At 42.7% G+C, this 24,522-nt stretch overlaps 1 protein-coding gene across 4 annotated transcripts in view; it reads left to right on the top strand.

Moving 5' to 3' along the window:
- LOC308294632 (FYVE, RhoGEF and PH domain-containing protein 4-like) overlaps positions 1 to 24,522 on the top strand; it is a 110,987-nt gene that overhangs the window by 35,160 nt on the left and 51,305 nt on the right. For 3 of the 4 annotated variants that reach the window (XM_080737379.1, XM_080737378.1, XM_080737377.1), the window contains exon 2: positions 14,342 to 14,425. In XM_080737379.1, coding sequence (XP_080593505.1) covers positions 14,342 to 14,425 — 84 coding nt within the window. Of the gene's footprint in view, positions 1 to 14,341; positions 14,426 to 19,021; positions 19,117 to 24,522 lie in introns of those variants that run through there. The other variant, XM_080737380.1, reaches the window with a different exon arrangement.

Below are 24,522 nucleotides of genomic sequence, written 5' to 3'. Positions count from 1 at the left end.
TTATGGATGATGTAGAACCGCTGTAGTTATCAAAGTGGGGTCCGGGGACCACTAGGGGTCCTTGGTGGGGTTCCCAGGGGGTCCCCAGCAAAATGTTTAATACAGCAACACATTTTTACCACTTTATCCATATTTTTATGTTGGCTATTCAAAAATAGCAGATGTACAAGCTCTCAGCGTGTGAGTGCGCTGTGAGTTTGTACATGCTATTATTGAACATTTTGTTTTTCGAAAGTATTACGAATTTTTAACACCCTTTACAGGACCCCATTGGAAACAAGTTTCCAAGTTTTATTACACTTTTTAAATGTATATCCTGGGTTTAAGTTACAGTATATTGTGTTTACTCGTATTTCTAACACAAATATTTGCTTCTGGGGGTCCCTGGGACAACACATTTTCAAATGGGCTCCTGGTCCAAATGTATATCAAATTTGGGGTCCTTGACATGAAATTCTTTTGAGAACAACTGCTAGTAGCAGAATTCATCCTGCTGTGTGGGCCGTTGGGATGCAGTGAATGGGTTGGACGAGCTACTGTAAGCACTGACCTGTCTGGATGGAAGCTCAGAGCTTGTAGATCTGCTATTTTTTGGCAAACGTTCTGCCCTTGGTTAATGTATGTTGTGGATATTGATTATCGCGATAATATCGTAAATCACAATTTCTTTGGTCACAATAATCGTGACATGAACTTTTCATATGGTCCCATCCCTACTCTCCACTGACCTGTCTGTTAGCTCCGACACAGCTGCTGCGATCCACTGTGCGGAGATACGTAGGCGATAAAGAAAATAGTACAAGCTCACAAACGCGTCGATGATGCAACGCGTTGTGAGCTTGCAAGTCTCGCAAGCAGCTTGCATTGGGCTTTTGAGGGAAGACAAACAGACCTGGTGCTGACAAGGGCGTAAATTGGACCGCGGCCTTGGAGGGGCCCCTGGGTGCTGCTGAGGAAGGAGGAAGGTGAACCAGGAAGAACGTAGGAGAGAGATAGAGGATGAGTGAAGGAGCGTTGCTGTCGATGTTATCATTGTGTTCTCACTCTCTGTTCCCCCATCGATCCTTTCACTGCCAGAGTTCAACATACAGTAGTCTACTGTCTGAATGGTAATCACTATTCTCTCCCACCTCCTGATAGGCCTCTCCCTCTCCATTCTGACCTCTATCTCTTGTCTCTCTTAATCAATATTCCTCGTTGACCGCGGGGTCCCCCAGGGCTCTCGTATACTCGACCTGGTCCTTTTTTTGGAGCTGTGTGCAGCTCCCTATACGTGGCTGTGTGGGTCTGTCTGTGTGTGTGTGTGTCTGTCTGTCTGTGTGTATGTAGCCTGACTTCGGCGCGTAACTAGTGCCGCACCATTTACGCCACTCGCGCAATATATACATCAAAATGTGCGGCTCGGCCGGGAATGGTGTTCTATTACCTTTCGTTCCGATCCGCCTTACCATGCCGACGTAATCGGCAAAAAACGACGCTTAATTGTCCCCATTGACTTATAATGGGACAATGCAAGAAATCACTTTCAAGTATTTTTCTCTCGTAAACCATAGGAGCTACAGTTTCAAACCTCGGAGAGGAGATTCATAATGATTTTAAGAATGAATCGAAAAATAATTACATCACTCGGCCTCATGGTGGCGCTATAACGGCCCACTTTACGTTTTGCCCCGTAACTCTTGAACCGTAGATCGGAAAATTAAAATTCTTTTTTCCCTGGATTCCTTGGGTCAAGACGCATCTCCCCATATAGGCCATGCCCATTTGCGCCAGGATAGATTTTCCGCCATCGGTACACATGATCTACACACACACACACACACACACACACACACACACACACACACACAGCTCCACTTCACACGGGTGTGATTTTTCTTTCTACACCGAATCTCTTTATGTTAACATTAAGCACACTGTAATAGAGTGGTTCTCAAAGTGGGGTCCGGGGTTTCCTGGGGGGAGGTCCCCAGAAAAATGGGTTAATATACAGCATCAAAATGTGTTTAACCAACCACTTTAAACCTATACATCAGCTATCTGAAAAAATACAATTCATATTTATGAAGCTTAAAGAAAATCAAATCAAATCTTGTATTGGAGGTCCCTGGCACAAAAGGTTTTCAGATGGGGGTCTGCGGCCAAATACACATTAATTTGGGGGTCCTTAGCCATGAAAAAGCTTGAGAACCACTGCTAGAATGTTAACAGACACACAGCCTCACCGGAACTTTAATGGATCTGACAGCACAAGATGCAACCCCTGCATCCTGGCCTGTCAGATTCATTAAAGTTGTGGGTGGGGGGTGGGTGTGGGGGTCTTCAGTTTGAGGATCACAGCCCTCAACAGCATGGATGTGTGCCCTCATTAGCCGGGGGACCAGGGGACATGGTGGTGTCACGCTGAGAGCTGATCTTCACATGCTGTGACCGTGGATGTAGGGGCACGTACTGCACACATCAGGTCAACCATGCTAGCAGAGAGGGCATCGACACCGTTTGTTTGTGTGTGTGTGTGTGCGTGCGCGCGTTTGTGTGATGTACTTGAATTACTGTACTTGTGAGGGCCAAATGTCCCCTACACCAGTGCTTCCTGTCAGGTGATAAGAAGTGGCGTGCTCACTCCTCATGCATTGAAGGAAGCATGAGCTCAGTCCGCTCAACCTCTCCCCAGGTTGGCAGAGGGAGAGTAGTAGCACCCAGGATTACAGCTTAGGTAATTGGCACTGGGTGAAAAATGGGTTACAAAATCATGGGTATAAATGTTTTGAAAAATAGATCTTACCGAGAGAGTGTGAGAGTGTGTGTATGTGTGTGAAGGTAAAGAAGCAAACAGCATGTACTCGTATGCAGAGCAGTGTGTTCAGTTTAAGGTGGCTGCAGGCGGTTGTTTTATGCGTTCATTACATTCACACTGTGCCATGAGAGGGAGGGAAAAAAAGGCAAAGTTTGGATTTATTTGCCCTGTCAGGCGACTTGCCATCCAAGCGGAATTAATTCTTCCTGTCACGCTGTGCGACGAGGAAGCTGAAACCTACAGTACGACAGCCCAGTGTACTGTAGAGCCTGCCCAGGAATGTTTTACCTCAGAGCAGGACAGGTTGGCAAGTTGAAAAGGGAGGTGGTTATTATGTTATGTTCTGTGCAGCCACGTTTCACTAAACTATCTGCACATACAGTAGACTTAGCAGAGTAACAGTTAACATTTATGGCCTGTGTGTTCGTTAATACGCGGAAGCTGATAAAAAGGAGCAAGGTAATAAACTGTATATCTTTCCTTTTATCTTTAACGTGTGTGTTATGTAAACCAGGCGATTCTCAACCTTTCCTAACTCAAGGCCCACACCTGGATATGTGTCAGTCAAAATGGTCGTCGGGGGCCCACCAAATGATGGTGCAAGGGCAAGGCGTTGTGTGCTTGTAGATCTGCTATTTTCACTAGTTTTGTTCGACAGTCTGGTATGATGAAGCAGGGCTTCTTTACTTTACGAAAAGACATACAAATTTGAAACTTGGAGATACAAGGTTTCTGCCCGACAGTGATGATATTCTAATTCCTAATTTAACCTATCAACTCGGGAGGGGTTCTGAGGCCCTCCAGTGGGCTCCGACAGTTGAGAATGGCTGATAAAAAACCATCTCATGTCACAGCATCAGGTAAAACATTTCAGACACTGTCAGAACACTGTCGGGAGCCCAACAGTCATGCATTGGGAGCTTGTAAATCCACCCCCTTCTTTTTATTAGAATTCTGAAAAGTAATAGCTTTTGACACGATGAGGTTTCCACCCGACAGAGAAGATATGCATCATCACGTTTCTACCCTTTTTGGGAACAAAAGTGACGTTCATCAAATAGCGAAAATAGTGAAAAAGTTGTGATTAGGGCTATTTTCGCCTTCAAGTTCACCTATTATGACTTGCCCAGAATAGACTAGGGGCGCTAGGCTTCATTCATGTGGTGAAAAGGAATAATTACAGAATTGTAATTGGCCGACAATAATTGAGACAAAGACAAAGAAAGGCACAGAGACAGACAGACAGACAGACAGCAAGAGGCTCATCCGTTTGTCTCGGTCACGTTTAAGGTCTTTACGAGGACTTTGAGTGTTCACTCCATTATGAGTGTGTCAGAACATTGTTCATGATGTAAGAACCAGAGAGATGATGAGGGGAGAGAAGCCTCATCTGGCCTCATTCAACGGCCAAGCTCCTTTGTGTTGTATGGCCGCTAACACCTCTCTGACACAAACACACGCGCGCACGCTCACACGCAGGCTTGTATTGCTATACAAGCACACAACGCCTCGTATAGCGAGGCATTGTGTGCTTGTAGATCTGCTATTTTCACTAGTTTTGTGAGACATTCTTATATGATGAAGCAGGGCTTTACTTTTCAAAAAAAATTACAAACTTGAAACTTGGAGATACGAGGTTTCTGCCCGACAGTGACGATATTCCCCTATACTTGTGGGGACATTAGGTCTTGAGAAGTATAGTAACACAAACACACACGCACGTGTGTGCACACACACACATACTGTACACACACACACACACACACACACACACACACACACACACACACACACACACACACACACACACACACACACACACACACACACACACAGTCACCAGCACAGACACCCGGTGTGATTAAAGGGGTGTGACTGGGCATATTAACATGTTCTCTCTACATTATTTATGAGCAGCGTTCTGTGGTGTTTCTAGATGTAGGCCAGCCATGCAAATGAACCTCACACTATACTGTAGTGTAAAGTAAGGTTACGCTCTTGTTGGCATTGGATTTAACTACGCTGCTCTCTCTGGGTGAGATAACACTATTGATATTGTGATATCTAGGCCTGTCACAATTATTACGTAATCGTCTAATTGCAATTATTAAACATACTGTAATCGCGATTGTTTTGTCATAATGGTTTCCATGTTGAAAAATGTTCATACATTTTCAAACATTTCCAAAAATAGTGTGAGCTTGTAGATCGGCTATTTCCACTATGAATGTTCTTTTTTAATTAGTTGTCAAATATGTCAGTCATTTCTTTGTATATTTATTAGTTATGTGTCGTATCTGCCGTGTGCAAATTCAAAGCCTAAAAGCCAAACAGAAATGTAATTGTGAATGAATGGGTGTATGGATGGATGGATGGAATGAATGGAATGAGTGATATCGTTGCTGTCTCGCAGAAAACTTGATAAATGTATATAGAGAGATTGCAATATATACAAAATTTGCAATCTCTATTCTAATTCGTAGCGAGACTAAACTAATTGATTTGCATTAATTGATTTATGTGGGGGAACAAAAATAATGCGACGCCAAACCGGAACCAACCACCGGAACCACAATTCTTTTTTTCTTTTTCTTTTCTTCTTCTTTTTTTAGAACGAATACCAGGCTTTCCTCTGAGGTGGAAAGTCGCGAGGTAACAAGGCGGGTGCCATGCAAACGTTCCCACATTAACGTAGATTGGCTGTTTTCGTTGTATATTTTTTCGTTGTATAATTCTTTAAGTGAAAGTGGTTAAGTGTGTCTGTGGCTTTTATAATTATTGAACCAATGAAAAGTAAAGAGTGTGTGAATAAATAATAACTACAGTACATTGCATCCATTGGGAAACACAGGTTTGTTTAACCATTTCCTGGAAAGTAACCGTTTTGGACATACAAGGTTTCCTCCCGACAGCCATGATGTCAGACCTTGCTGGCGATGGAATCAGGTGTTTTGTTGTGTGTTTGTAGATGTGATGTAATCAGTTGTACACTTGGCACCAGAACACAGAGCATGCACTGCAGATAACAAGACTAATTGAGGCAGCATTTCTGCTAGAAAATGGGTTTCCTCATTCTTATGTCTGGCTGGATCTGAGCTGCATAGAGTTAAACATTATAACCCCCTCCCTACTGGGCTGCCTTCCCTTTAGTTTACTGTAACAATGGTGTGCTCTGAAGAAATATTGCTTTCCATAAAACAATCCATCACATGCATTACTTATGCGCACCACTTTATGGGTCACTGACGAGTGACGACACAGATCAGCTGCCTTTATCATTTTGTTTTTGGTGTTGTTCTGTTTTCCTTTGAGGACATTGCAGGCCAGATTGAGATGGTCCAGGGGCCAGGCCTGGCCCTCGGGCCATATGTTGCCCATGGCATGTGTGATTTACAGCATCCTCTCCTCTCCTCTCAACCTTACTTTACTTTAAGTTGCTGCTAAAACCTTTCTCCTTTTACTCACTCACTTTACTTTTGAATACAGGATTTTTTACCTGTAACAGAGTACCGTGGTAAAAAAGAATTTGAGTACTTCTCCCTCCGCTGCTCATCAAACCGGTTTGTGCAGCTTTACGCGCTGGTAAGCAGAAGAGATTGCATGCATACAGTAAACATATCGCAACCAGCCCACGAACGCTCGCAACCAGTCTGTCCAAACCATGAGGAAACTGGCAGAGGGAGAGGGCCAAAACTAAATGCGATCGTGATTCGTGAGCTTTTAGCTGAAGGATAAAATAAATATGGACAGAGCCGGTTTGACAGAGAGCTGCACGGGGGAAACCCGGCCGGGTACGGTTGAGATGTTACGTGGGTTCTTTCTGGAGAAGGCAGGCTTCCTCTGGGGAGCTGCAGATACCTCTGATTGCAGCGGTGAGTTTTATAACCCTCACATATTGTTGGCACGCCGTGCCAAGCCAAGGTCTCACCAACGACAAGGTGTGGTGGGAAACTGTCCTTTACATGGCATGTATTTATATTAGTGGTGGAATGTAACTAAATACATGTACAGTTCTTAAGTACTTTATACTTCAGTAAAACTTTAAGGTATAGTTACTTGAGTCTTTTGATACTTTTTACTTTTACTTTACTGCATCTCAGAGGCAAATATTATTTGACAGCTTTAGAGTTACTACTTAGTTACTTAACTTTGCAGATGTACTGTAGATTATTATTACAAAACACACATTAACTGCTTTAGGCTTTATTCTTTTGAATACAGACCTTTTACTTATAATTGTGGCATTGCTACTTTTACGGGGGCAGCAGTGTCTCAGGAGGTAGAGAGGTGGATCCCCAGAGTTAAGCCCTTTGCACACAGGCGCGTTTATCCGTACGGATAAAACGGACAATTTCACTTTTTAAAAAGAAAACAATGATTCTCTACGACCTCATGCACACCGGATCCGAATTGGCCGTGCGACGAGTGACTGCGGCCGTGCGTCTTTTTCTCGATCGAACCCAGTTCGATTCGTGCGTCTTGTCGCATGCGGTAAAAAACTCATCACTCCTTTTATGACTCCTTTTGGGATCCGCAGCGCCGATTCCGCACAGCCTTGCACACCAAACACCAGTTTGCGGCATGAATAAAACGCATTGGATTTGGTGTGCAAGGCTGTGCGGAATCGGCGCTGCGGATCCAAAAAGGAGTCATAAAAGGAGTGATGAGTTTTTTACCGCATGCGACAAGACGCACGAATCGAACTGGTTTCGATCGAGAAAAAAACGCACGGCGGCAGCTACTCGTCGCACGGCTAATTCGGAGCCGGTGTGCATGAGGTCATAGAGAATCATTGTTTTCTTTTCAAAAAATTATATTGTCCGTTTTATCCGTGCGGTTAAACGCGCCTGTGTGCAAAGGGCTTAAGTCTCGAAGTGTCCTTGAGCAAGACACTGAACCCCCAACTGCTCCTGATGAGCAGGTTGTTGCCTTGCACGATTTTCCTCTGCCGTCGCCCATTGGTGTGTGAATGTCTGTGTGAATGTGTGTGAATAGGTCTATGACTGTAATGCACACTGTGCATTGGATAAAGGGTGGCAGTACAGTACATACAGTAAATGCACTATTTATGTATTTTTCTATTTCTTCCTCTTACTTTCTACACACTTTAGATCTCTACATTATTGTTTGTTTGTGGCTCTAAGTAAAATGTCTGTAAAGTGTGTGACAGAGTAAAGTACAGTAGAAATTAAGTGCTGTTATGGCATCATGCATACCTACACCTTCACCTTGCTATCTTACAGTATGTGGGCCTACCGGTATGTGATGTGTCATGTTTCATAACGTATCTAAATATACGCTGATGACTAGCCAACGGTAAGGTAGCCAAACTCCTCGTCATCTAATTAGTGACGTGCACAAGATTCCAGTGGGTGCACAGTGAACTCCTCCCTCCTCGGTGTAATTCAAGTCTCCTTGCGGGTCCATTTGTTTTGCGGGAGATAAAAGTCAATTCGCCCGGCAGAAAATGGATGCAGGGGGTGAGGAGAATGGGAGAAGTAATATTGACATTGTTCTGTGGTGATTCGTGATTGATGGTCACAGAGGCAGGTGATGTCATGTGCTGCCTGAGCCAATAGACCCACTGTATTTATTGTTGCTAGGGAGGAGGCTAAAGGTAAACACAAGCACATTCTCAGAACGCACATACTGTATCTTTCTGTCTCTCTCTCTGTTTCTCTCTCTCACACACACACACACACTCACGTCACGCGCACGCACGCACGCACGCACGCACACACGCACGCTAGGGATGGGACGATACGCAATATTATAGTTTTTTCGTGATACAAAACACTCACGATAATCGTATTGTGGAGATTTCATTTATTGTGATATCGTCCTCCGTCATGCACTGGGACCACTTTTATTTGCCGAGCTTCATATCCGGTACCATTTAAACCTTCTATAATTTGTGAAGGGTACTTATAAATATACATACTTGAGTTGATACAGTCTTTTTTTCACTCCCTATCAAAAACGCACTCACACTCGTGCTCCGACAATCACTGCAGCTCATCTCCAGTGACCTGTGAAGTGTGTCATGGCTGGTGGAGAGAGAGGTCACGCTTCAGTGCTTTTGAGGAGCAGAGATTACTGCGTTATGTAAACACAACATGACATGACTTCACACATGTTCGCTCTGTGTCATCACACTGTGAGAGAATACCTGCTAAAAGCACCTCGTATGAACTCCACCTAATTCTATGTACTGTATAGAAACAGTTTGCAATTTAAAATGATTTATATGTATATTTGTACTGTGCTAGACTAGTTTTATTCATTCATGTCGTTTATGCCAGGCAAAAAAAAAACTCTCATCTCCATATTTTAACTTTTTTTGTGTTTTTTGTTTTTCTTTGTAAATGAATGCCCTACTTGATCATGCTACGTAGTGTCACAGAAAAGCATCAAAGGGAGCAGATTCAGGGACACCCGCTGGCCATTCCACATAGCCTCTGATGCCTGACAGTGCATTTACATTGCCAAAGCAATCTGCCTCTGGGAAAGAGGGAGTCCCGCATCTGATTGGCCTACCGAACTTCAGTTTCTGTGACTCAGTTTCACGCAGAAGCATTCCGTAAAAATTGCCAATGCTTTTTTACAGACGCCCCAGAGCCGGAGGAGGCGTCTACCTTTCTATGTCTATGGCTTGTTCTACTTTTGCGACTTTTGAATTTGAATCCTGAAAAGTAACAGTTTTGGACATACCTGTATGAGTTTTCCATCTGACAGAAACGTTATGTACTGTGATAGTTTTATTCATTCATTCTTATCCAAAACACATGTTGGTGATCATAAAATCAGTTCAACTTGCTCAATTGCAGTGAGGTTGATTCTTTGACGACCAAAAATAGCCCCAGGACTGAAACTGCTAGTCATATAGGCTAGTTGCAGAGTCAGCTTGTTATGTCTTTGCCGTCATATTAACCGCAGACTGGCATTAAACTGAATGGCAGCCATTGACATGGCTCTTTCATTAAACCCACATAGTTTCACTTCAACATTCAAGTCACACCATGACCTACAGTATAACTACTCTGCTGTGACTGTGTGCGCACGTGGCTGGATGAGTGCGTGCGTGTGCGTGTCACGTGCGTGTGCGTGTATGGGTTATCGGGGGTGGGTGGGTGCGTATGTCCGTGTCACAGTTTGGGTCACAGTGTTGTTATGCAAAGAACGTGTTCCCCAAGTTTGTTGGGAAGTGAAAAACAGGAAGTTTACGGTCAGGAAGAGGAAGTTTTGGGTCAAAAAACTAACCGAGTCCCCCTTCAGCAAAGCATTCTGGGAAAGGTTCAGTTTTCCTTCTCCATGCTCTTGTATCTGGTGATTTCTTTAAGCCAGAGGTTCCCAGTCCTTCCTGGATCAGGGCCGATCTGACTGTCACCCATCTGACGGTCACCCATTTGACCACTTAAAACAGGTGGGCCACGTGAGTTTTTGGAGCATGATTATTTTAATGATCAATCAATTGATTGGGTACCACTACCAGCTTGGATCCATGCAAATAACATAGTATACTTTAAGTTTCTATATATTTGTATCAGGACAGGCCGATGGGACATAACTTTCGGAGTAATTTTATTTAAACATTGAAAAAAGGAGGTTTTATTTTCGGTACTTTAACCACTTAAACCCCTGTCTATTCTTAGTAAAAGGCAGTGGTTTAAAGTAACTAATTACATATACTCAAGTACAATTTTGAGGAATTTTTACTTTGCTGTAATATTTACAGTTAATGCTTTTACTTCTACTCCACTACATCTCAGAGGCAAATATTGTCCTTTTATTCCACTACAATTATTTGAAAACTTTAGTTACTTACTATGTAGATCTTGATTATTATTACAAGACAGCCCTATACATTTCGGCCATCTGAAAATAGCAGATCTATATGTTCAAAGGAGTTTATATAAATGTTATACATTTGAAAACTTGATACAGGACATTCTGCATAATGTGTGCTTTATACTTTTGCTACTTTAAGTACATTCTGATACCAATACGTTTATACTTTTACTCAAGGGCTCCCGACTTGATACTTTTACTTAAGTAAAATAATTGAGTACTTTTTCCACCACTGGTAAAGGGTGCTTGAGTTACAGTACAACTGTACTTGGGCGTCACGAAATCTTCCAGATCTACAAGCTCACAACATGTTGCATTGTGTGACACGATGTGAGCGTTGTCAGTAGAGTAGATCTGCTATTTCTGGTGAATGTTCCCCCCAACATACTGTAGGCATGCAAACTATATTCCGATGTCCACATACTTTTCTACCTTTACTCCATTAAAATCTTTAATACAGTATTTCTACATTGTGATATTGCTACTTTTACCCAAGTAAAAAAAAAGAAGAAAAAAAAAATTAAATCCACTTTCACCTCTGGTAATTTCCTGCTGTTAAGTGTTTCCTGGGGTTTTGGATACAATGTAACACGTGTTATTTCCTTCTTTAGAGTGTGGGTGTGTTTTAATGCTGCCATGGTGACCCCTCCTCCACATAGGGAGACAAAAGGCGTAATAGCACAGTGTAGATCACATGACCTCTCTGGTCACAGTCCACTTAATGCAGTGGTTTTCCACATCAAGGTGCATCATTTATTGGACATTTGAGCCACGGACCACCGTTTGATGAGATTTGATTATTTTGTTATCGTTGGACTTTTGAGGATGCTCTTTTATTCTCTCTTTGCTCTTTTTCCTTTTGCACTCTCTTCCCTAAATCTTTCTGCTTCATTATTATTGGGACCGTAGGTCGCAGTTAACTATGGAAACCGGCACACTTTCACATAACAAATAACTGAGTAAGCATGTTTGGGGTCTCAAAGCATATCTCCATATACAGTACATGGATCTCCCTATATGGGTAACTGGTCTGATATACATCACCGGACAGACGGCCAAGACATTGACCTCGCTGTTTAGGGTATGTGTGTGTGACCCCGCATGTTGTCCTGAGGCGTCTTGCTAGTTATTATTACTATATATATATATATATATATATATATATATATATATATAGCACCGCTGCATTGTCTGAAGGAATACAAAAGATGTGACAATAAAGTACAACCTTGAACCTTGGATAAGATTTAAGTTCACAATTCCATGCTGTATTTGTGCTGGCACCAATAGGAGAGATAACAGGCAAACGTTGACCAAAATAACAATTCTTCTACATTCTCTAATTGTGTAGACTTCTATTCAAAATTAAGTAAATTAAGTGATGCAGATGTTTAACAATGGTTTAACTCTTGAGAGTGTGAAATGAAACCCTACGGGTCCATTTGGTTACATTTTACCCTCTCAATAGTTAAAGATCTATAATGGTCCATTTGGTTACGCAGAATACGCACTCTCCATCATATAGCTGGGGACCACCTGGAACCCCCTCAAGGACCACCGATGGTCCCTGGACCACTGGTTGAGAACCACTGAGGTTTCTGCAAGGTTTCTGCCGACTGCTGCGATAAGCTGCTAGTATACATGCTATAGGAACAGCCCTTAATCACTGTGTGTGTGTGTGTGTGTGTGTGTGTGTGTGTGTGTGTGTGTGTGTGTGTGTGTGTGTGTGTGTGTGTGTGTGTGTGTGTGTGTGTGTGTGTGTGTGTGTGTGTGTGTGTGTGTGTGTGAACAGCAGGCATGCGTTGTCATGAGGTATCCAGATGGTGGGTGGAGAAAGCCCTGCTTTAATCCCTGTGCCAGGATATTATACCCCCCCCACGTGTGCACACACACACACACACACACACACACACACACACACACACACACACACACACACACACACACACACACACACACACACACACACACACACACACACACAGGCCTGTACGCATCCATACAGACACAGATGTTTGTATTACTATACTTGTGAGACAAGACATCAATATTTCTTATAATTATCTTTTGCAATTTTGTTTGTCCCTAAACCGGAACACATGTAGCTGAAAAGAAGCTCACAACTTGTGAGCTGGCGATCGCTATTTTCTGTACGCGACACCGGAACACAACCAAGTGTAAAACAGGCATAACTCCAGTCCCAACCCAGCCACATCCTATCCTAACCCTAACCTCTCAATGTGTTATCCTATCCCTAACCCTAACCTCTCAATGTCCCATCCTTCTGCTAACCCTAAATCTAACTCAGGGGATTGAACTACCCTGCCATGCAGAGTCTAAATAAAACTTACAGGAAATTATTGTCAAGATGGCCTGAAAGGATTTTTTGCAATAGATGACTTTCCTTTAAAAAGGATGGCGAAAGTATAATTCTTTTTATAGTGCTTTCACAAAGGAAGCCTCAAAACTTCTTCTGTGAGACAATATGAACTGAACTCAAACCCCAAATCTCAAACCCCTGTCATTCCTCTCTGATGTCACCGTCATTGTTTTATTGTTTTATTTGTTCTCTTTCATCTTTTATGTGCATATTGAACATTTGTGTTGAGAGATTATTAGAATGCGTGGCCTACATATCACAGTCTGAAACATGATAATGTAAAATCTCTAAGGGCTGCGAGACGTGGCTTCTATTTCATAAACAAAAACAGGATCAAACCAGTGATAATAAATACAGCTATTGTTAGTTCACTTCTTTCTTAGTTTCTTTCTTTGTGAAGAAAAATGAAAATAGCACATCTTCAAGTTCTCAATGCTAGTGCATAATGCAAGTTGTGAGCTTGTAGATTGGCTATTTTTTGTCCAGCTAGCTGCAATGGCTTTTCTGAGACCTTTATATGTCACAGTAAAACAGAGGCCCTCTGACTATGGGATCTAAATCTAAACTACACTGCCTTGTGGCAGAACTCGATAGGCAAAGAGTAGCCTCGGAAACCCAGACTTTTATTTTGGTGATAGGAAGAAAAATAAAGGCAAAGAGTGACAGAGACAGAGGGGCTGCCTATTTCTCACTTCAAATGTTCTCAGATACATATTTTAGTACTCTGTTTTAAGTTCAAAACAAGACCTTTGTGGGCGCCTGGTGGCCTAGTGGACCAGGCACATACCATATAGGCATTGCCATTTCGGCATCAATGCCTGTCGGCGTCGCCGGTTCGATTCCCGATCTGGGTGACCTTTGCCGCGTGTCACTCCCTGTCTCTCCCCCATTTCCTGTCAGTCTACTGTCCTATCCAATAAAGGCAAAAAGCCCAAAAACAAATCTAAAAAAAACGTTTGTAATGCATGGTACGGCTGTAGTAGCCCAAATAGGGTCTCCATAATGATAATCAGCTGTGTGTGGACTGGAGGAACATGAGCTACTATGTGAATCACACAGGTCAATGAAATCATGATTCATGATTATTCATAAGGGGATTGCTCATGTAATCACTTATAGTACGTTTTAAGATTACGAATGGACTTCAATGGACTTTTGACATACAACACATACATAACAGGACATAGGCCTACATTTCTTTTGAACCTATTGTTAATTGTATCTGCACTGTGACCCTGGATATGCTCTAAAAGTGTGAAAAACTACATTTTTCATCAGTATAACGTGTTGGTTCTGTGTGTTTTGTGTACTTGCAGAGAAGAAAGGCAAGGCCAGCTGTTTCCAGGTGAAGAGCACAGAGGAGGAGGCCTGTGTGGCTGTGAAGATCCAACACTCCACAGGTAGGCGCTGTCGAGTTGCCTCCACTCACCTCCACCTCCAGTCAGTGTTGCCATCTCTGCTCATTATAAGCGAAGCGACTTTCGTCTTGTTTAGCCTCCTATTGTCATCTGTGTGATGAATGAACTCTTCCCTCCACACGTGTTACTCTTGCCTGTTATATTGCCTGTAATGCTGTGTGTGTGTGTGTGTGTGTGTGTGTGTGTGTGTGTGTGTGTGTGTGTGTGTGTGTGTGTGTGTACATTGCCAGATTTACACTGATTTTTTTTTTTATTCTGATGTTTCCCCACGACCTGCGGTCACTTCTCGCCCTTAAGGCGTCTTACTTGTTTAGCCTCCTATTGTCATCTGTGTGATGAATGAACTCTTCCCTGCTGCAGTTTGTCTCCCTCTGTTTCTTCTCCATCTTTACATTCTATCCGTCATTCTGTATACTGTACATCTTTACTTTCATTTACTTTGTCCTCTTTTCCTCCCTTTCTCCACTGTGCTGTCCCTCCCCTCCACCTCCTTCCCCCATCTCTCTCTCTCTCTTCCTGTCTCTCTCCCTCTTTCCATGCACCCTGTTACCTCTATGTGGGTTTCCATCCAGTTAAATAACATAAATAACACAATAACATAAGATACATAGGGGTTAAGCATCTTGCTCAGGGACACTTTGACACATAGACCAGGGTCTAGGATGCAAACCATGGACCTTAGGTTTCCCAGAAGGCCTCAGTCTCTACCCATTCAGCTATTTGGTCACTCCCATTAGTCTGAGGCTGGTGAATACTAACCTGTCGACGCTGGTGAATGCAAACCTGGTGAATGCTAACCCTAACACTAAACCTAACCCTAACATTACTCGGACTAATGGGACCTCAGACTATCAAGATTTTCCCTGCAGGCGCATGGTTGTGTGTGTATTTTTATGCTATATCATTTTATTGTTTTTCTTTATTTCAACATTAATGCCCATTTATGCCTTTTCATGCCTTATATGAAGTGATTTAAATTGAAGTGTATTTTTTCCTTAGTTTTAGTTAGTTAGTTACTGTATTCTCAAGTGAGTTTGCTAGTTCTCTCTCTCTCTCTCTCTCTCTCTCTCTCTCTCTCTCTCTCTCTCTCTCTCTCTCTCTCTCTCTCTCTCTCTCTCTCTCTCTCTCTCTCTCTCTCTCTCTCTCTCTCTCTCTCTGTCCTGTCCTGTCCTGTCCTCGGTCCACCCCATGTCTCCTGACAGAGCAGATTGTGGGGTTATAATCTGACGTGGGCCCTAGGATTAGGGGATGAGCCAGGGTTAATCTGAAGAAAGGCTGGCTGGTTCAACACAAAATGGCTAATCCCCCCGCCAGGCCTTACGGGGATCTGTCGCTGTGTTTGTGGCCACGCGTGTACTGCGCGCGCAGCGCGCACACACACACACACACACACACACACACACACACACACACACACACACACACACACACACACACACACACACACACTCACACTCACACACACACACATTTAGCTTTAGGCAGATGCTCTTAGTCCAGGGTGACTTACGCAGTCTATATAAAAATGCTATCTAAACTGCATTTTTGCCTTTGCATAAGCCTGCACACGCGCACACACGCACACGCGCGCACACACACACACACACACACACACACACACACACACACACACACACACACACACACACACACACACACACACACACACACACACACACACACACTGTACCTTTGCTAATATTATCATTGTGATAAATGAAACCTTCATGTTTTTCTTAATAAAACAGAAGCAGCATCTTGCAGCCCTTAAGGCCAGACAGTAGCAACTCTTTACAACTGCCATTGGGGATTATAGTTGCATAGTTTTTTTTGCAAGGAGTTGAGACTGGTTGTGGTTGCATTCGTGTGAACTGGCCTTTAGAGATTGTAGACTATCATCTTTGTGATATTATATTGCATTCTAACACAACACAAATGTTCAATATGCACATACATCTTGAAAGAGAACTTATTTTAGTGAATAAAACAATGACGGTGACATCCACAGAATCAACGTGTCAGAGAGGAAAGACAAAAGAGTGGTTGCGTTTAAGCTGCAAGAGAGCGTGTGAATAATGTGTGAAAGAAAAACGGACGTGTGCGTGCCCGTGTGTGTTGTATGCTCATTAACGGTAAGAGACAGCTATTTAGATTGCAATAAGGTGCTATATTTGCACCAAGGTGAGAACTGACTGCTCTGTCTCAGTGCTGTGTTTATATAGTGTATGTGGTGTTCTAAAGGTCACTTACTGGTGATGACATAGACAGCACTGCTTCCTCACAATGGTGTCCGGGGCGGGGGGTCCTTGAGGAGGTTCCAGGGGGTCCTCAGCAAAATGAGTTAATCTAGCATCAACATCATTTTAACTACCTTGAACCTATAGCCGATGTAAGGACTCTTAACCCATTTAGGCCTGACCACATTATGACGCAATATTTTATGCTTTAAATATTGAAAAATAGCAGATCTACAAGCTCACAGCGCGGCACCGAGTGCCGCGCTGCGAGCTTGTAGATCTGCTATTTTAAAGAAAATCACACCCGTGTGAAGTGGAGCTGTGTGTGTGTGTGTGTGTGTGTGTGTGTGTGTGTGTGTGTGTGTGTGTGTGTGTGTGTGTGTGTGTGTGTGTGTGTGTGTGTGTGTGTGTGTGTGTGTGTGTGTGTGTGTGTGTGTGTGTGGATCATGTGTACCGATTTTTGTGACATTTGAAGAAAATATGTAGGAAAAGGAGCAAAAAGTGTGTTTTGGAGAAAATTCAAGATGGCGGAAAATCTATCATGGCGCAAATGGGCGTGGCCTATATGGGGAGATGCGTCATGACCCAAGGAATCCAGGGAAAAAATATTTTTAATTTTCCGACCTACGGTTCAAGAGTTACAGGCCAAAACGTAAAGTGGGGTGTTATGGCGCCACCATGCGGCCAAATGACACAATTATTTTTTATTTAATCCTTGAAATCATTATGAACCTCCTCTCCAAGTCTTGAAACTCTAGCCCCTATGGTTTGCGAGAGACAAATAATTGAATGTGAGTTTTTGCGATTCCCATTATAAGTCAATGGGGAAAATTAATTCACTAATAAATTAATATCAATTAAACTATAGAACCTTTCTCTTAGAAAAGTAATAGCCCACGATTCCCGAGTAAGCCGGTCGATTTGACATATGGCGCGAGTGTGTGGTGGCAAAACTGTGGGACTAGTGGCGTGCCGAAGTTTAGGAAGTTCAGGCTACATACAGACAGACAGACAGACAGACAGACAGACAGACACACAGACAGACCCACACGGCCACGTATAGGGAGCCTGTGCTTCACACAGCTCCAAAAATAGCATTTTGACCCGATTCTATAAGTGTCTTTTGAATCCTTCTAAGATTTTTGGAAAAAACCTATGTTTCTATGTCAGCAATCTGGCCAGCCATCGTCAAAGAGAGACTACTATGTCAGTGGTTCTCAAACCTTTTCACGTGAAGGACCCCCAAAATGATATTTATTTGGCCACGGACCCCCATTTCAAAATATCTAGTTCCAGGGACCACCCAGAAGCAAAATTTGAGTTACAAACGTTTGCTTTGAAAATACATACATCCAAAGATTTGCACACATTTTCACGACTTTTTCAAAAATAGCAGATCTACAAGCTCGCAGCGCGGCACTCGGTGCCGCGCTGTGAGCTTGTATATCTGCTATTTTTCACTGGTTAAAGCTTTCAATAATTATAGGCCTAAATGGGTTAAAGTCAAATTAACGCACCTAGGCTCCATTGTAGCCTGACAGCGTGTCACCGGTTCGAGTCCTGATCCCGACGACCTTTGCTGTGTGTCACTCCCCATCTCTCTCTCCCCCTTCCATAAAGGAATAAAAACGAAATCATTTAAAACAAAAAAGTTAATTTTAAACTGCATGGTTTTAGCTTCATATTGTGACAGTAATCATTGCTATAGAGCAGTGGTTCTCAAAGTGGATTCCAGGGACTCTGTGGGTTCCTTTAGGTCTGTAACTCTATACAGTGTACAAGGGGAACTAAATGAACCCGTCCTAATGGGTTCATTTGGTTCCATTTGTACACTGTCAGAGTTAAGGGGAGACCTTGAAATTTGAAAGTTTGAGAAAAACACTGCTGTAGAGTGTTTGTTCAATAACAGGGGACTCCCCTGTCTCTCCTGCTCTTTGATAAACAGAGAAAAACATACATACATACACAGGTGGGTTACAAATTTCATCCAATCAGGAAAGAGAACTCCATTTATCAGCTTGTGTTCATGTTCCAATTTTGTCCATTTGGCCATCATACGGTAACGGAACAAGGGTTTCCTGTGTGCATTCATTTGTGTGTGCGTGCGTGTGCGTGCTCGCGCGCGTGTGTATGCGTGTTGTAAGTGCAACCAACAATAGAGGAACCACATCAAGCAAGTAAAGGTTGATACCTTGCTTGCGCAATGGTGTGTCGCTCAGCCAAGATATCAGAACTACAAACCCACAAGGCCTCACGCTGCAACATGTGGTGCACTTGTAGATCTGCTGTTTTAGGTGCTGCGCAACACGGCGGCGCAACCAAGTATAAATACAGTCAGTGTCAGTTACTTACTGTAGACCTCAATGTTTTGAGCTTCACTGCACACAGCCATGGCGTCTCAGCGCTCACAGTTCCCCTCATGGACTTCTGCAAAAGGTAACAAAAAAGAACAGAAATGAGTGCAATGACTATACTTTTTTGGTTTGAGAGGCCCTTTCGTTTTCCTGTTTTTCTTTTGTACGTGCGAAGGCATTGCCTTTGCTGCAGCGTTCTGTTTCTGGGAAATGACAAACTACGTTTAGGTCTTGTCTGGTTGGAAGCTTGTTTTCTTGTTTGTTTGTTTGTGCGCCTTTGAATGTTTGCACAAGGACCGAGGCTGAGGAGGAGGCGTACTGATAAAACAACTATGGGAAAAAATGACAGATTATTATAAGCTTGGGGCTTCATTTGTGTTTACTCTACTGTGTGTGTGCACGCTCCAGGCTGTTAGCATGCTGTTTGTTAATCATTGAGAGGTCAGGTGCTCGGCAGACCAGGCACGCCTGGCAGTCAGACAAGTTGGACTTTCCCCTCTCTCTCTAGTTGTCTGTCTTTTCATCTGTCGGACTAATGCTTAGAGGCAAGTTGTTTAGATGGCATGTTAACTAGACCAGGGGTCTTCAACGTTTTCAGGCCAAAGACCTGAGAGAGAGAGATGAAGCAGGGACCCCCACAACCTTTTCAGAGATTCCATAGTTTCATTCTTTGACGGCACAATTATCAGTGTATTTTGGATTCATGTCAATTTGTGTTTTCAGATATTTATCCACTTGAACCGTCAATACTTAATAAACTTGACCTTTCACTCTGTACTTAGTCTGCTCTTTTTCCCCTCTACACCAAAGCTCTTTGCCGAAAATAGCCGATCTGCGAGGCGTTGTGAGCTTGTAGATCTGCTATCTTTGGCTATAGTTCTCAGAATATGCACGCTAGGGTTCAAGTGGTTAATATAAGAAAGGGGGAAAAAACAAGTTCCTATCACACAAAGATTTGGAGGACCCCCTGTAGTAACTCTAAGGACCCCCTAGGGGTCCCGGACCCCATGCCCTTGATCTAGACAGATGCTACTGCAGGTTCATTGTTTACCTGGCTGGTGGTATCCTATAGTTGTTAGGTTGTTAGGTGAGGAATGTTATTTAGGTAGCATGTTGTTTACCTGGTAGTTTCTTGAGGCACTATACAGTTCTCTCTTGCATTCTATTTATGTGATTATTATTTACCTTTTTTGTCGTAAGTCCCTCTGGATACGAGTGTATATTTTGTGTCGACATGTGAATGACACTTCTTTCAGTTCAGTGCCACTGAACTGAACGGAGCTCAGGTTTTGCTTGCTCAGCAGGTTCTGTCAGCCATCACAGTCGTTCAACTAAATGAAAATGAGCGTTTATGATGTGTAGAAGAAAATGTGTCAGTTTGGATCTGTCTGCCCACCTCTATCACACACACTGTTACACACACACACACACACACACACACACACACACACACACACACACACACACACACACACAGTACATTCTCTCTCCCTCACACTCTCTCTCTTTCACACTCTCTCCAGCTTGTACCCGCTTCCTTCCTCATCATCTTCATAGTGTCTTCTCCTCTACTGTAGGCTGCATCATGTGTTGTTCAGCCTGTTCGTGTCACCTCTTAAGCCCTGTTGCTGTTTTCTGCTTCATCATTAGACTGTGTTGGTAACCCATCTACAGCACTGTTTCCCAAACACTGGGTCGGGACCCATTGGTGGGTCGCGGAGAGGACACATTTGTACGGGTCGCCAGTAAATATACATTCTTTTAGCTTCTTTAAATTTTTGTAATTATTTCAAAATAAAAATAAAGAAATAGGAGAAGAAATGTACTTTTCAGGTTTCATTTTTTAAAAGAAATTCATAAAATCCAAGGAATTCCATGAAAATGTTTGAATGAAAGTAGGAAGTAGTGAAAATAGCCCATCCACAAGCTTAAAACGCAATGTGAAGCGACTTCTTGTAAGCTTGAAGATCTGCTATTTTCACTAGTTTGGGTCCCAGGAAAACGTCAAACGTCTTTCTGTTGTTTTTGAACATTATTTGAACATTGAACAACAAGTTTCACCCAGAATGAGGGATAACAGGTTGGAAGAGGTCAAAGGACCCCGGCTGGGTGTGGACTATAGAGTCAGCGGGGAGCTAGTGGAGGAGTACATGGGGGGATAGGGTGCACCATATGTTGGATTGATTGATTGATTGATTGATATCATATAATAATGATGTTAAAACATAATGTCTCATGTAACATACATCTGACCCAATATAATCAAAAGGAAGACAGCTCAGTGTTTCCCCTAGCCAGAAGCTGAAGGAGTGGGGGAGAATTGCGGAGAGCGGGGGGGGGGACCCATAAGGGTCTATTTGGTTCATAACTATTTATCATTTGGCTGGGGCTTGGGGACCCCCTGGAACTCCCTCAAGGACCCCTCGGGGTCCCCGGACCCCACTTTGAGAACCAATCCTACTCACCAGTGGTGGAAAAAGTACAGTATCAACATTCTAATGTAGACATACTGTGTTACAACTTAGAAGTAGATGTCTGGAATAAAATATGTAGTGGAATAAGTAAAGGTACAAAAGTATTGGTGTCAAAATAAACGTAAGTACTAAAAGTTCTCAGTAATCATAATAACAGTTTCCAAATGTATATATATTTTTTAAATCCTATAAAAATAGCAGATCTACAAGCTCACAACACGTCACTTTGTGAGCTTGTAGATCGGCTATTAAGCCATCATGTCATAAATGTAGAAGTACTTAAAGGGGCACTCCACCACTTTTCAACCTATGTTCATATAATTGGTCCTCACTCAAAAATAGTAAATAAATATATTTTTTTTATTTTTTATTTTTTTTTCCTTAGAGGAGGGTTGTGGGCAGGTCAGAAACTCATCGTCTTGTGACATCATCGATTGCCAATCCAGCTTATAGAAACTGCAGGCTTTCTATTCCTGAAAAGTTGCAATTTTAAAGTGGAAGCCATTGTTCTCGCAATAATAAAAATCTAAATATTTTTTTCAAAAATATTGATTAAAGTTTTTTTTTGGAAAATGATGATGTCACAAGACGATGGATTCTGAACTTCCCACAGCTCTCCTAGGAGACTTGGACTGAGTAGAATTTTTTTTTGATATTTTATCATGAACATTAGTGAGGACCTATTATATGAAGACAGGTTGAAAAGTGGTGAACTACTCCTTTAAGTACAGTACTTGTAAAGTAAATGTAGACTACTAGTTACTTTACACCACTGCTACACACTCTGTGTGTGCATGTAGCAAAGTTTATTTTCTAGTCAAAAATGTTTGTTGCCTAATGACAGTGGTGTTGATGCATCCCTCGTTTCTATTCCACATCTAACCAGTGAGTGAATGACAACCGTGTTAGCACTTAGCTCTCATTAGCATGAGACAAGTAAGCCTACTATTGCCCAACAGCGGTAAACTACATGATTCAAACCCGTGGGGCACTGCTTTTATCCACAGCCCAAATCTTCTAATTGTACACACCAGTTGCAAATATGCTAACGAGGGGCAAAGACGTAGTCAGCTCAGAATCAGAGGTGCTCAGCGCGACGAGGCTGCTGCCTGACTGACTGGATGAATGAGAGGGGAGGGGGAGAAACTAGACATATACATCTCCTTCCAACCGTATGCGAGTTTCTAAATTCTAGGAGAGCAAAGGCAAAACCACGCCCCGGACTCATTTTTGAAGCTTGTGATTGGCTGAACCGGACGTAGGGAGCGCTCTGTTGTAGTCACTTGGACCGCGCGAGGTGCACCAAACGTTGCGTTTATCGTGCACCTGGGCATAAATATAACGATTGCATTCACCACGGCTTCGTAACTCGCGCGGCGCTCCGCCGGCCGCGCGGCCCTGGCCCGCTCTTCGCGGCCACTCGTGCCTGCGGCGCTCGGGGGCGAAGAGCAGGACCAAGGTCCGCTGGCCTTCGCGCCGCTTGCAATGTCGTGGACAATAACTGAATGTCGTTGAAAACGAGCGCTCCTTGCCTGCGCTCTCCTAGAATTTAGAAACTCGCCAACCGTATGTAAGCGAGAGAAGTTAGAACGCTATGCTTCACATGAGCGCTACATTGTTGTGGGGGGAAAAAATCTTAAAAAAAAAAAAAAAAAAAAAAAATCTTAAAAAAAAGAAGAAAAAAAAAGTTAAAATCATACAGTGGCGGCCGGATTTGAAGCAGCGGTGGCCCGCCGCTGCTTAATGCATGTAGGGGAAACACTGAGCTTGTTGCCATTGTGGTCCTTAGTATGAGGTCATGTAGTGTGGTGGTGCTGGTGAGTGCATGAATGTATAGAGGTCATGATGTGCTAATGTGTTGCTGGGAACATGTGAAGAAATATCGCAGTGGATGCGTGGGTGTACCTGCCACTCAAAGTGTGTGTGTGTGTGTGTGTGTGTGTGTGTGTGTGTGTGTGTGTGTGTGTGTGTGTGTGTGTAGGGGGGGGATACAAGATACATCAAACACAATCATGATATTTCCAATATACCGCCTACAATATCGATACAAAAAGTCCTACAAAACCATATAGCATAACGCTTCAAAAATACTATTTTTCATTCAAAACAAACACATCTCTTGCCTACCATAGCTGGGTGGAGTTTATTGGGTTGAGTGGGTGTTGGTATGGAGCTCAGTGAGTAGCTAGTGAGGAGTAACAGGGGGATAGGGTGCACCATAGGCAGGTAGAGGTGGTTGGGTTGCGGGAGTAGGATTCCTGTGGAAGTGGAAATACGGTGTGGCTGGCATATATCGTATTGTACAGCACATAAACATGGACTGTTTTCCCGTGAATGCTTTATCTTTAGATTTCACCTTTGTTTACATTTTCTCCAAAGTCATTAAAATGTAACTGAACATTCCTGAAAAACGGAGTCACCAATGTTTGCATTTTATTTCGTCAGCAAACTGCTCCAGGAACGTATTTTTTACAAGTTTTTTTTAATCAATCCATGCTTTAAAATGGATAGAAATAACTCAAATGTTACCAAAAAAATGCAATATTGAATTACATAGAATGTGTTTGTGCATGTGTGCGTGTGTGTGTGGACAATGTGAATGACATCCATATTATAATTGCTGTCAATAAGAAACCTTGTGTCTCCATTTATTTTATTTTTTTAACTAATGCCCTATTTGTCATAGTCACACAAAAGTAGCTATTATTGCTTTTTTAATTGGTTAAGTGTGTCTGTGGATTTTATAAATATTGTCCAAAGTAAACGTCTTTGGATATACAAGGTTTCCACCCGACAGTGACGATAATGATGTTCTTTTTTTATATCAGTAGTTTTATTGGTGATGCAGGAACCAATGTGATGTGAGGTAGTAACATTCCCTCGCTCTAATGTCATTTTAAGAAGCGCTCCACATTCTTGGTCACAGACAAAGGGAGGTGTATTATACTACTGTACCTCATTATTATTTGATTTGATTGTTTCTTCTGATTAACTGTTTCATGTCAACCACTTTG

The sequence above is a fragment of the Nannobrachium achirus genome, assembly GCF_963921795.1.
Source record: "Nannobrachium achirus genome assembly, chromosome: 11".
Lineage (NCBI taxonomy): Eukaryota > Metazoa > Chordata > Actinopteri > Myctophiformes > Myctophidae > Nannobrachium > Nannobrachium achirus.
The sequence above is the reverse complement of the archived record's forward strand: the minus strand, read 5'-3'. Positions and strand labels throughout refer to the sequence as shown.